A 13,477-nucleotide genomic window follows, 5' to 3' on the forward strand; every position below is an offset into this window, starting at 1 on the left:
TTCTCATGACTCTTCAAACTGCCTAGCCACATTTGATTTACTTATATAATAATAATAATAATAATAATAATCATTATTATTATTTTGAGACAGACTCTCACTCTATCCCCCAGGCTGGAGAGGAATGGCATGATCTCAGCTCACTGCAACCTCCGCCTCCCAGGTTCAATCAATTCTCATGCCTCAGCCTCCCAAGTAGCTGGAATTACAGGCATGCACCACAAAGCCTGGCTAATTTTTATATTTTTGGTAGAGACGGGGTTTCACCATGCTGGTCAAGCTGGTCTCCACCTCAGGTGATCTGCCCCCTTAAGCCTCCCAAAGTGCTGAGATTACAGGTAAGACACCATGCCGGTCTATATTAAATTATTTTTACTAAAAGACCCTCTCAGGCCGGGTGCGGTGGCTCAAGCCTGTAATCCCAGCACTTTGGGAGGCCGAGACGGGCGGATCACGAGGTCAGGAGATCGAGACCATCCTGGCTAACACGGTGAAACCCCGTCTCTACTAAAAAATACAAAAAAACTAGCCGGGCGAGGTGGCGGGCGCCTGTAGTCCCAGCTACTCAGGAGGCTGAGGCAGGAGAATGGCATAAACCTGGGAGGTGGAGCTTGCAGTGAGCTGAGATCTGGCCACTGCACTCCAGTCTGGGCAACAGAGCGAGACTCCGTCTCAAAAAAAAAAAAAAAAACCCTCTCTTTGTTCATGTTGATGTTCATGTTGATAGTCCTCAAAGAATTCTGGGTTAGTGTAAATTACAGATGAAAGCTCAGCTGGTGGTAGGAATGTTTACAAAACATTCAGGTGTTTGAAGCCTCCCAGCAAAGCTGGGAAGGGTCCCATCTGTGGGAGAGTAAGAATTGAGCTTGAATCCTCCCCTGACTCTCATATCTTTTTTTCCCAATGGTGGTTTGTTGCCTGGGTTTACTTGGGTCATCTGGCTGATTCATTGTTGCTGTAAAAACAGGGCTGAGTGTGCTGTGTTGAAAGCCACTGAAACCAGAGGAAACTAGTCACACAAACCCTGACTACCTACCACCTGACAGATTGCTTGTGCTGCCTGATAATTACTCGCACTTTTCCCAGGCTAGTGCATGTCTTCAGGGGCCGTCCAGAACTACAGAGCTGTTTCACCCTACCTTGGCTTCGATCTCTTCCCCCATGCTCGAAGGTGCGGAGCTGTACTTCAACGTGGACCATGGCTACCTGGAGGGCCTGGTTCGAGGATGCAAGGCCAGTCTCCTGACCCAGCAAGACTATATCAACCTGGTCCAGTGTGAGACCCTAGAAGGTAAGTGTAACTCTTCTCACCCTTTAAAAAGAAGAAAAAAAAAATTGAAATGATGTCGCTCTACAGAAGCATGGAGAAAAAAAACCCATAATCCTATGGTTTGAGAGTTCTGAGCAGATCCTTATTCCTGCAGTCCAGATTTCTGGGGTCCATAAACTTGAATGAGGAAAAAAAATACATCTCTATTTTTAATCTCTAAGTGAAATATAACATCTTTCATTACGAATGTAGGCAACAAATCACAGTGGTTAAGATAAGTAGTAGCTGTGACACTGTCACCAACAAAAATTCAATGTTTTCATATCCCTTTAAAGTTCTTGCAGATACCTTGAAATGTCATGTATGTTTTCTCTATTTTGAAGTTAGATATTACACGCATCTTTTATTATTTATTTATTTATTGAGACAGAGTTTCACTCTTGTTGCATAGGCTGAAGTATAGTGGCGTGGTCTTGGCTCACTGCAACTTCTGCCTCCTGGGTTCAAGTGATTCTCCTGCCTCAGTCTCCCAAGTAACTGGGATTACAGGTGCCCACCACCTGGCCCGACTAATTTTTGTACTTTTTGGAGAGATGGGGTTTTACCATGTTGGCCAGGCTGGTCTCGAACTCCTGACCTCAGGTGATCTGCTGCCTTGGCCTCCCAAAGTGCTGGAATTACAGGCATGAGCCACCATGCCCGGCCAGATTCTTATACATTTTAAAGACATTTTGATAACTATGTTTAAAAATATTTGGTTTCCTCTGTAATCCTGTGTATTTTCATTCTACATATTTATAAACATTATTTGGAGAAGGACTTCTCCAAACTGCCAAGGGATCTATGGCAAAGAAAAAATATATATATTTAAAACCTTGTTCTATAGAATTTTATTCTATCACATTTCTCAGTATCTATTAATTTGAGAGTTTGAAGTTTACCTTTAACTGAAGTTAAAAAAAAAATCAAGAGACGTTACTGGTGGGGCCAGCCCTGGATTCAATAGTCCTGGATTTGACTTCTGTCATGCCTGAGTAGGTGACCTGTGGCTCCAAGCCTCTGAGCCACAGTGTTCTCAGTTATAATAAATAAGTACTCAACAAGTGGAAACTGTCTCTAAACCACAATTTTTTTCCAAAACGTTACCAAAGATTCCACATCTGTAAAAGTATTTTTATTATTAAAAACAGCTACACTCACTCATTTTGAAACATACTTATAAAACCCATATAGGTCAATAATAAGGTGGTTTAGCGCTTCCAGGTTATCCTAGAAAAGGCAAGAAAGCGCTAAGAATAAAGCCTCCTAGGAAGGATATTAAAAGGCAAAAGCGAACCAATGAATCTTCTAAAGGTGACTTTGCAGCCTCCTCAAGTAGGGCTGAAGGGTCCTGAGGCAACTTGTTTATAGTTCTGACCAGTTAAAGCCAGAGTTCAGACAGAACCACCCAAGTTAGGACAAACCCTGCTCTTCCATTAGCATTGCAAACAGCAAGAACCTTTCAGATAACTAACTCTGTTGGCTACAAATAATTACAGTAAAACCCCAAGTCTTAAGTCACTTCAGCGTATGAAAATAGGAGTTTGGTGACTGGAGAATGTTAATCATGTATAGAAAATCTGCATAAAATAAAGAACACAGGGCTAAGTGTTTCTGAGAGAAGCCATTTTAATGAATTATATTTAGTTTTCAGCCAAGTTCTTAAATGAGCTAAGGAATGCAAATTTAAATGCAAGGAATACATAAAATATCTTTGTGATACAAAAAGAAAGAAAGAAAGAGAGAGAGAAAGAAAGAAAGAAAGAAAGAAAGAAAGAAAGAAAGAAAGAAAGAGAAAGAGAGAAAGAAAGAAAGAAAATTCAGAGATAAATCAAGGGAAGCCGTATCTAAAGCCATATAAAGAATTCTAGGCCTGGAGAGGTGGCTCACACCTGTAAAACCCCATGTCTACTAGAAATAGAAAAAATTAGTCGGGTGTGGTGGCAGACACCTGTAATCCCAGCTATTCGGGAGACTGAGGCAGGATAATTTCTTGAACCTGAGAGGCAGAGGTTGCAGTGAGTTGAGATAACGCCACTGCACTCCAGCCTAGGCGACAGAGTGAAACTCTGTCTCAAAAAAAAAAAAAAAAAAAAAGAATTCTAGAAAATAAGTTGGGTGTAGTGGCTCATGCCTACAATCCCAGCATTTTGAAAGGCCTAGGTGGGAGGATTGCTTGAGACCAGGAGTTCAAGACCAGCCTGAGCAACATAGCAAGACCTCATCTCTACTAAAAATTTTAAAAATAGACTAGGCATGGCGGTGCATGCCTGTAGTCCCAGCTACTTGGGAGGCTGTGGCAGGAGGATGGCTTGAGCCTAAAAGGTTGAGGCTGCAGTGAGCTGTAACTGCACCACTGTGCTCCAGCCTGGGTGACAGAGTGAGACCCTGTCTCAGGAAAAACAAAAAAAAAAAAAAAAAAAAAGAATTCTAGAAAGTAAAAAGATAAAAATCAGGAATTTAAAAACTGCTCCCTATATTTTCTGCCAAAGTCCATTTTAATCAAAAGACTTGTTGAGGCAAGGGGATAGATAGAAGGAGGAAGAAATGAGATTAACAGATCTATCCTCTACGCAGACAGTAAGCTGAATCTGGTATCTTCATTTTCAGTTTGGGAGAGAAGAAAAGGTTTCAAACCCTCTCAAAGATCTCAAAAATAAAGCTTGTAAATCAGGCATATGCAGAATTTTCCATACAACGTCAGGGGATGGGAAACCACCTGAAGCCACCCCACCTGTGCTCTATTGCTTTGTTGTCATTGTGTCTCATGATTTCTACCTCTCTCTCCTCCCAATTCTCAGCTACATTTGAATCTGTATGCCAGTCTACTGTTCAGAGACTCCCAGAAATATCAAGCGTGAATCATCAAACCATGTTTAGGTTATCATGACTGACTGCTGAGAAAACAAATCTAAACAAGAATTTCATGTCCTCTGTTAGTTGAGGACACTAGGACTTAGAATGGCTGTGACCACCTAACAGGCTGTCACAGTGATGGAGGATGGATAGAGCTATCTGTGTCTCCTTTTCCACAAAAATATGCCATTGCCTCCTGAGTATAAATTGAAGATATATGACTAGGTCTGTGTTGAGTTGATGTCCACTCCATTTTGAAATAGAAAATAATGAGTGTTCTACCTGATTATTTTATAGGATGTTGAGAAATAAAGAGTGTGTGAACAGCAATGCAACAGTTGCATCTGTGAATGTACTTAGGGAGACTCAGTCCACCCGGAGCTAGATTCAGAGTTGAGAAGAATCAAAGGCACTTGTTGGAATAGAATTCTCGGGGCTTAAGGATTTTAGTTTACTTTTGCGCAAAATATACACCATACATACTATGGATAAAGAACATGTTACACTGTGCCATTCCAATACCATATGTTGAAGCAGGCACTTTCTGTAAAAGAAAAACTAACTTGGCCAAGATTAAATTTGCTTTTAGTCTTTTTAAGTCATCTGGTCTTTAAAAGGAAAGTGTTCTGATAGCAACAAATTGTTTTAGAACAACTTGCAAGGAACATATAAGGTTTTGGGTAAATTTAGAAGAGAGAAAATAAAGATCATCTAGCAAAGCTTTGAAAAGTGTTAGTATTCATAATTGTGCTTAATTGTGTGCATAATTGGGTTCAGTGCAGTAAGAAATACTCATGTATTCCGAGGCCTGCCCCTGACTAATTGTGACTTGATTCAGATCTCTGGATCCACTGTGACTCAGCCTTTCCTAGGTACAGAAGAAGGAAATTAGTTCCCATTGCCTTTGTCACTGGTATTGCTTTAAAGTTGTATCTATAAAGAAACTTTAGGGTCTTTAAAAGTGACTTTGAACCAAAACAGTAACTTTGAAAGAGCATAGGATATTCTTTTAAAAAACAACACTACTGTTATTTTGAAAGGACTCCCAATAGCAAAGGACTCCCAAAGCCTCCCAATAGCAAAGCTGGGAGGGGTCCCATCTGTGGGAGAGTAAGAATTGAGCTTGAATCCTCCCCTGACTCTCATATCTTTTTTTCCCAATGGTGGTTTGTTGCCTGGGTTTACTTGGGTCATCTGGCTGATTCATTGTTGCTGTAAAAACAGGGCTGAGTGTGCTGTGTTGAAAGCCACTGAAACCAGAGGAAACTAGTCACACAAACCCTGACTACCTACCACCTGACAGATTGCTTGTGCTGCCTGATAATTACTCGCACTTTTCCCAGGCTAGTGCATGTCTTCAGGGGCCATCCAGAACTACAAAGCTGTCCAGAACTACAACAGCATCAGAATTTTTTAAAATTACAAATAAGACTTTTGGAAATATTCTTCCCTTCTCAAAAAAGACAAAATAGTAAATTAATACTTGAAGTTTAGTAGTAAATAGTCTTTTCTAAAACATATGATAGCAGTGTCCACTGGCTCTCAAGATGTGGGAGGTCATTCTGTATTAAGCCTTTTTTTTGAGACGCAGTTTAGCTCCTGTTACCTAGGCTAGTGTCGAATAGCATGATCTTGACTCACTGCAACCTCTGCCTCCCAGGTTCAAGCGATTCTTCTGCCTTAGCCTCCCAAGTAGCTAGAATTACGGGCATGCACCACCATGCCTGGCTAATTTTTTTTTTCTAGTAGAGATGGGATTTCACCATGTTGGCCAGGCTGGTCTCAAACTCCTGACCTCAGGTGATCTGCCCGCCTTGGCCTCCTAAAGTGCTGGGATTACAGACGTGAGCTGCCGGCCTGGATTAAGTCTTTACTTTGTCCTTGCCACAATTTGTTTAGAAGGGAATTAGGAAAGCTGATTATATCTCACCAACAATGGTGCCCTGTCAAGGGGCTTGAGCTTCAGAGCTTCTCCAACTGTGTCTTCAGGTAGGAATTAATTCAACACCATCTAGTAAGTACTTTCTAGCTAGGGCCAAGAGAGTAAAGATGAATAAGATAGAGTCCCTGCCCTAAAAAGCATCCCATCTGGAGAATAAAAATATTAGAAAAATGAGAACCCCTTAAGGATGGCAATTGGGTAGTACCTACCGAAATTCCAAATGCTTCTACACTTTGTCCAGGAATTCCAAGTCTCATAGACAAACTTACACACATGTGAGATGACAGCTGTACAAGACTCTTTATGTGGCATAGTTTGTTGTTGTTGTTGTTGAGATGGAGTCTTGCTATGTCACCCTGGCTGGAGTGTAATGGCGCAATCTCGGCTCACTGCAACCTTTGCCTCCTGGGTTCAAGTGATTCTTGTGCCTCTGCGTTCTGAGTAGCTGGGACTACAGGCATGCACCACCATGCCTGGCTAATCTTTTGTATTTTTAGTAGAGATGAGGTCTCACTATGTTGGCCATGGCAGGTCTCAAACTCCTAACCTCAAGTGATCCACCCACCTCAGCCTCCCAAAGTGCTGGGATTACAGGCATGACCCGCCGCGGCTGGCCTTTATGTGGCATAGTTTGGAATAGCAAACGATGGTAACAAATCAAGTGTCCCTCTGCAGGAAATAAGTTTTCATTTTTTTAAATTTATTTTTTAGTAGAGACAGGGTCTTATGTTGCCCAGGCTACTCTCGAACTCCTGGGCTCAAGCAATCGTCCCACCTTTGCCTTCCAACATGCTGGGATTATAGGCCTGAGCCACCACAACCAGCCAGGAATAAGTAAGTTATGGAACATTCACATAATAGAATATTCTGCATATAAAAGGAAAAACACATGAGGAAGCAGTCTAAAATGAGACATATGGAAAGATTACCAAGATACATTAAGTCAGAAAAGCAAGGGGAAGAACCAGGTGTGGCATGGCACTCTTCAGTAAAAAGGGGGATAAATTTTAAAAATATACTTCCTATATGATTGCGTAGATACAAAGAAACTGTGAAAGGATTAAAAAGAAACTAAAAATAGAGGTTACGTGAAGCTAGGAATGAGTGGCAGGGGGTGGTGGGTAGGTGAGTTACAAGCATAGGGACCTGTCACTGTTTACCCGTATATACACCTATTACTTATTTTTAATTTCAAAATAACATATAGGAAGATGACTGATTTCAAAGAGTTTTGTCTTTGCTTCCTTAGACATTATTTGTACCTCTAATTATAGTGTTTTTTCTGCCTTATATTAAAGAGACATATCCAATTCTCTTTCCTATTTAAAATACACACACACACACACACACACACACACACACACACACACACACTCATCAATAGCTTCCATCAGGCAAAATAAATGACACTGTGCTTAAAAAACTGATCTACCTTGTAAGCCCTTCCCCAGAATGCTTTGCCTTTTCTAAAGCTGCTCCTTCAATCACAAATTCCATCCCTTATCCCATGTCCCTGGAAAGCGACCATCTCCCTTTAAAGTCTCCATTTAAGCCACTTCCTCTGTAAGCCCCCTTCTACAGTATCTATGATGGGATGGAATTGACAAGCTTCAACTTTATGCTCCACGGTACCTTGTAATGAACCTATCCTGTATAACATCTGTGACATTTGCATAGATGTGTCATCCTGAGGCAGAACATTTGCCTCATTTGTCTGTCTAGCTCTAGAGGCTGCTGCAGTTACAGGCTTAACCGATAAATAAATGCATAGCTCTATCTGCTTTATTGCAAGCTTTTTTTTTTTTTTTAAGACAGGGTCTGGCTCTGACACCCAGGCTGGAGTGTAGTGGCACGATCTCAGTTACTGCAACCTCTACCTCTCCTGGACTTCAGTGACCCTCCCACCTCAGCCTCCTGAGTAGCTGGGACTACAGGCACGGACCACTGTTCCTGGCTAATTTTTGTAGAGACAGGGTTTTGTCATGTTGCCCAGGCTGGTCTCTCCTGAGCTCAAGTGATCTGCCCACCTAAGCCTCCCAAAGTACTGAGGTTACAGGCATAAGCCACCAAGTGCCCAGCCTGTAAACTTCTTTTTCTTTCTTTCTTTTTTTTTTTTTTTTTTTTTTGAGATGGAGTCTCTGTTGCCCAGGCTGGAGTGCAGTGGAGCTATCTCGGCTCACTGCAAGTTCCGCCTCCCGGGTTCATGCCATTCTCCTGCCTCAGTCTCCCGAGTAGCTGGGACTACAGGCGCCCACCACCACGCCCTGCTATTTTTTTGTATTTTTAGTAGAGACGGGGTTTCACCGCGTTAGCCAGGATAGTCTCGATCTCCTGATTTCGTGATCCGCTCACCTTGGCTTTCCAAAGTCCTGAGATTACAGACGTGAACCACTGTGCCCGGTTGCCTATAAACCTCTTAAGGGCAGAAAGCACACCTTAAACTTCTCTCTTCTACCTCCCTAAGCCTGAGAGTGTATTTTGCATGTAGTAAGAATCTGAAAATACACACTGGGAATATCTGCATGTTGGGTTCAAGTCCTGGATCTTCTACTTTATGGTTCTGGGATTCTAAGCAAGCTGCTTAACCTTTAACATGGTGCTTTTTTTTTTTTTTTTTTTTCTTTAATTTGTTTTGAGACAGGGTCTCATTCTGTTGCCCAAGCCAGGGAATGCAGTAGCTTGTAGCGTGATCATGGCTCAATGCAGCTTCAACCTCCTAAGCTCAAGTGATCCTCCCACCTTAGCCTTTCAAGTATCTGGGACCACAGGTGCGGACCACAGGTGTGTGCCACCAAGCCTGGCTAATTTTTTTGTCATTTGCAAAGACAAGGTCTCTCTTTGTTGCCCAGGGTGATCTCAAACTCCTGGCCTCAAACAATCCTCCTGCTTCAGCCTCCCAAAATGCTGGGATTACAAGCGTGAGCACTGATAAGTGCTTTCTTATCTCATCTTTAGATGGTATCTCCCTGGCCTAACTCCCAGTTCACTGGGAGGATCCAAAATATCTGAAGATGTTTTGTAAATTGTAAATCTTAAAAATACACCCCTGCACTGTAGTTTATATACAACAAGAATTTGTTTTCCCTCTTCTGCTAGACTTTGGAATTCCTGAAATAGTTCTTTCCATTTTATGGTTTTGGATAACGGCATTTGGATATGACTCCATTTAGTTTATTCTGTTCTCCTTCAGAAAGCACCAGTTTTGAAAATATTTATTTTGGTAAATAAAAATTAAAATGAAGATTTTCAACATCAGTAAGATTTACTGGACTGCATAATGAAGTTCTCTGGGGTCACTGCTATAAGATCTTCAGTTTTAATCACAAATTAAATCTAATATTTGAGGCTCATTTATGTGGCAAAAAAAAAAAATGCATTTGGAGCTGTGGAGAGTACAAAAAAGAAAAGGCTGGATGCAGTGGCTCATGTTTGTAATCCCAGCACTTTGGGAGGCTGAGGCAAGAGGATTGCTAGAGGCCAGGAGTTCAAAGTTGCAGTGAGCTATGATTATGCCAGTGTACTTTAGCCTGGGTGACAGAGCAAGAATCTGTCTTAAAAAAAAAAAAAAAAGACACCATTTACTACCTAGACAACTGTATAGTTGATAGGACGTCACAAATAAGTAAAGTGAGATAAAAATTCAAAATCCAAAAATGGTTCAAACCTATTGATAGCAGATATACTTGAAGGTGAACCAAGTCTTGAATAATAGGTTGATAAAAGGCTAATGAAATGGGTTTTCAGGAGGAGAAGAATTGAGATGTCAAGACATTCTAGCAGGCAGAGAAAACAAATGAATTAAAAAAGGGAAAAAATAAAAGCCTGTGGATGAGGAATAAACCAGTTAGGCTGCAATACTAGAATACTTGGAGATAAGGCTGGAATTCAGGTTGGGAAAACTCTGAAAAACTTTGAAGGTTTGATTTGAAGTTTCAAGATCCTGAAGCTAACACTGAATGAGGGCAAGAGTCAGGTATTACCTCAGTCAACTACTTGCCAGCGTGGAAAATAGGAAGAAGTTACTTCTCTGAGCCTCAGTTTCTTCATCTATGAAACAGGATTATTGCTCAAGTTAAGAGATTATGTATACTAAAACCATTCTGGCAATGGTAAAACGCTCTACAAATTTTATAAAAGTTGTTTTTAATCTGCCTAAAGCTTTTCAGTGGCTCCGAGCTATTTTTAGGATCATTACAGGACCAAAACAATTCTTAGGAAAGATTAAACTTGAAGCGGGGAGCACATGAGGAGAAATGAGCCTGGGAAAATCGCTTCAAAGATTGCTGCAGTAATCGAAGTGCCAGATGTCATTCAAAATGGGAGTAAGGAGCAGAAATCAGGGAAGAAATGCAGGACATTGGGAGTAATAAAGCACCAAAGAGGACTTTGAAGTTTCAACACCCTGAGAATAGCAGTACATTAGCAAAAATGGAGAAAGAAGTGTCTGGTTGTGGCCGGGCGCGGTGGCTCACGCCTATAATCCCAGCACTTTGGGAGGCCCAGGCGGGTGGATCACCTGAGGTCGGGAGTTCAAGACCTGCCTGACCAACATGGAGAAACCCCGTCTCTACTAAAAATACAAAATTAGCCAGGCATGGTGGCACATGCCTGTAATCCCAGCTACTTGGGAGGCTGAGGCAGGAGAATCGCTTGAACCCAGCAGGCGGAGGTTGCAGTGAGCTGAGATCGTGCCATTGCACTCCAGCCTGGGCAAAAAGAGCAAAACTCTGTCTCAAAAAAAAAAAAAAAAAAAAAGAAGTGTCCGGTTGTACATCTTCTGATGTATTTATTAAAAGTCTGAGTAATTATCAGATTTGATGGTTGATTCCAATAGGTTGGTTGGAAAAATTCTGGTTTAGAGAACAAAAGCTGAATTCCCTAGCAATTTATTTTGAAAATTGAAAAAATAATATTTTGTGGTGGATTTTCTATGCTGGCTCTTTACCTACCTGCATCATCTTTTTTTGTTTGTTTGTTTTCTTTTTTGAGACAGGGTCTCACTCTATTGCCTGAACCAGAGTGCAGTAGCTTGAACATGGCTCACTCCACCTCCCAGGCTCAAGCAATTCTCCCACCTCAGCTTCCTGAGTAGGAGGACCACAGGCATGTGCCACCATGCCCAGCTAACTTTTTTTTTCTTTTGTAGAGATGGGGTTTTGCTATGTTGCCCAGTCTAGTCTGAAACTCCTGGCCTCAAGCAGTCCTCCCACCTCGGCCTCCCAAAGTCCTGGGATTACAGGCGTGAGCCACTGTACCAGACAATCTTGTTTAATCCCCGAAACATCTTGAAAGCATAGACTATATCCATTTTGTAGATGAGGAAACTGAGCTCAGAAAAGTCAGATAATTTCCCTAAGTTCAGCAGCAGCAGAGTGTGGGGAAAGGCAGGAGGCTGCTTGGATAGAACAGTAGACAATCTTTATTTTTAGTAGAGACAGGGTCTCCCTATGTTATCCAGACTGGTCTCAAACTCCTGGGCTCAGCAAACCTCCCACCTCAGCCTCCAGAGTAGTTGGGGTTACAAGCATCAGCCACCACGCCCAGCAAAAAGGAATGTTCTAAAAATAGTCTGCCAACAAATTAGTAGACAATAATCATGAAGTCTAACTTCCCTATCCTGACTCATTCGCTAGCCAAGTGATCTCAGATAATTCCCTTCACACAGTGACTGCAACCCACACAAAACGCATGTTTATATTATGACTGAGTGCATACATGCAGGCACACATTCACACTATGTATAGACTCTATTTGTTAAAATGGTATAATCTAGTTTTTTTAATTCTATTGCTGTGTGACACCTATTAAATTGATTTAGTTGGTGGTGATCCTACAGTTTGGAATACATTCTTTTTTCCTTATTTTAATAAAAAGGAAAAAACACCATTTGCCATGCTACCTTTCTAGATAAAAAGTAGTGTAATTTTCCCAAGTGTGCTCTGTGGGCAGCCCATTGTTTTTTAGTGGCTTGGGAGGTTCTGTCCCATACTCTTTTCGAAGAAATCACTTTCATGTAGTAAAGGCTTTCAACTCCTACAGTAAAGAAGCTCGTGCCTTCCAAATTTATTTTACCACAAACTCTTATTACTCACATACCTGTTTAGATAAGCATTTAGGGAAATGCAGGAACAAAAATTAAGTGAACTCATTTTGAAAACTATAAAACTGTGAGTATTGTTGTTATTATTGACAGTCTATCATCATCCCAGAGTGCATTTCAGACCCTAAGATTCTCTTAGAATCTGAAAGCAAGCATCCCTTGGATCATTTTCGTGCTGGGAAAGAGAGGTTCCTTCTATTCCATTTGCCTTTTCACTGATTACAGTATTGTAAGATTCCTATAGGGTCTGAAACACTGAGACATTTAATTTCAGGATGTCCCTGGCAGCCGAAAGGTTTGAAAGTTATTTAGCTTGAAAGAAACATATGTCACATGAGCAAAATATCATGGTTTTGAAAGAAATACCATTTGTGTCACTTCTGTTGGCAAATATTCCTTGGTGCTGAGGATTCAAACTGTCAAATTGCATAAAAATCTGAAATGCCAAAATGAAAGCCAAATAAGGCATGGCAACAAAGTAGAATTGTTTTAAGTTAATTAAATAGGTAATTGAGCAAATAAATTCTGCCATCAGATAAACAGCATTTCTGACACAAAATCTACTCCAGACACTGAGGAAGACTGCAAGAACCACATTGTCCCTAATTGCAGATCCACCCTCCCCCAGCTACCAGAGCAGTCAATTCACAGCCTGCAGTAGTGGCTTCCTGTTATCTCCGGATAAACATGGCATACCAAACCCTCCTTAGGACAGTCCTGCTTATTTCTTTGGCTTCAATTCTTACCTGCCCTTCTCTACCGCTCCTTTGAAATGGACACACAAAAAATGCATATATTTATCATATGCAACATGATGTTTTATTTTATTTTATATTTTTTGAGACAGTCTCTCATTCGTTTGCCCAGACTGGAGTGCAGTGGTGCAATCTCAGCCCACTGCAACTTCTGCCTCTCAGCTTCAAGCAATTCTCATGCCTCAGCCTCCTGAGTAGCTGGGATTACAGGCGCACACCACCACACCCAACTAATTTTTGTATTTTTAGTAGAGATGGGGTTTCACCATGTTGGCCAGGCTGATCTGGATGGAATTCCTGATCTCAAGTGATACACCCGCCTCAGCCTCCCAAAGTGCTGAGATTACAGGTGTGAGCCACACGCCCAGCCTACGTTGTTTTAATATATGTATTAATTGTTGTATCAACCGAAATTAAGTCTGTTAAGGCAGAAATAGTTCAACAAAGGTTTATTGGAAGCCAAGTGTGAGGACTGATCAAGGAAGACACAGCAACAAAGCTGGGTGTGTCCCAGA

General features: G+C 41.4%; 1 protein-coding gene and 1 long non-coding RNA gene across 2 annotated transcripts in view; one reads left to right on the top strand and one right to left on the bottom strand.

The window, feature by feature from the left end:
• Positions 1 to 13,477, bottom strand: part of LOC144330619 (uncharacterized) — a 56,012-nt gene that overhangs the window by 8,093 nt on the left and 34,442 nt on the right. The window contains exon 3 of the long non-coding RNA XR_013396925.1: positions 1,140 to 1,312. This is a non-coding gene — a long non-coding RNA (uncharacterized LOC144330619). The remainder of the gene's footprint in view (positions 1 to 1,139; positions 1,313 to 13,477) is intronic.
• The window catches only part of ATP6V0D2 (ATPase H+ transporting V0 subunit d2), a 52,601-nt gene continuing 39,968 nt past the window's right edge, over positions 845 to 13,477 (top strand). Inside the window, exon 1 of the mRNA XM_001082286.5 lies at positions 845 to 1,291. Within this exon, the coding sequence (XP_001082286.1) occupies positions 1,162 to 1,291 (130 nt within the window). The 5' untranslated portion in view covers positions 845 to 1,161. The remainder of the gene's footprint in view (positions 1,292 to 13,477) is intronic.

Source organism: Macaca mulatta, chromosome 8 (assembly GCF_049350105.2).
Source record: "Macaca mulatta isolate MMU2019108-1 chromosome 8, T2T-MMU8v2.0, whole genome shotgun sequence".
Lineage (NCBI taxonomy): Eukaryota > Metazoa > Chordata > Mammalia > Primates > Cercopithecidae > Macaca > Macaca mulatta.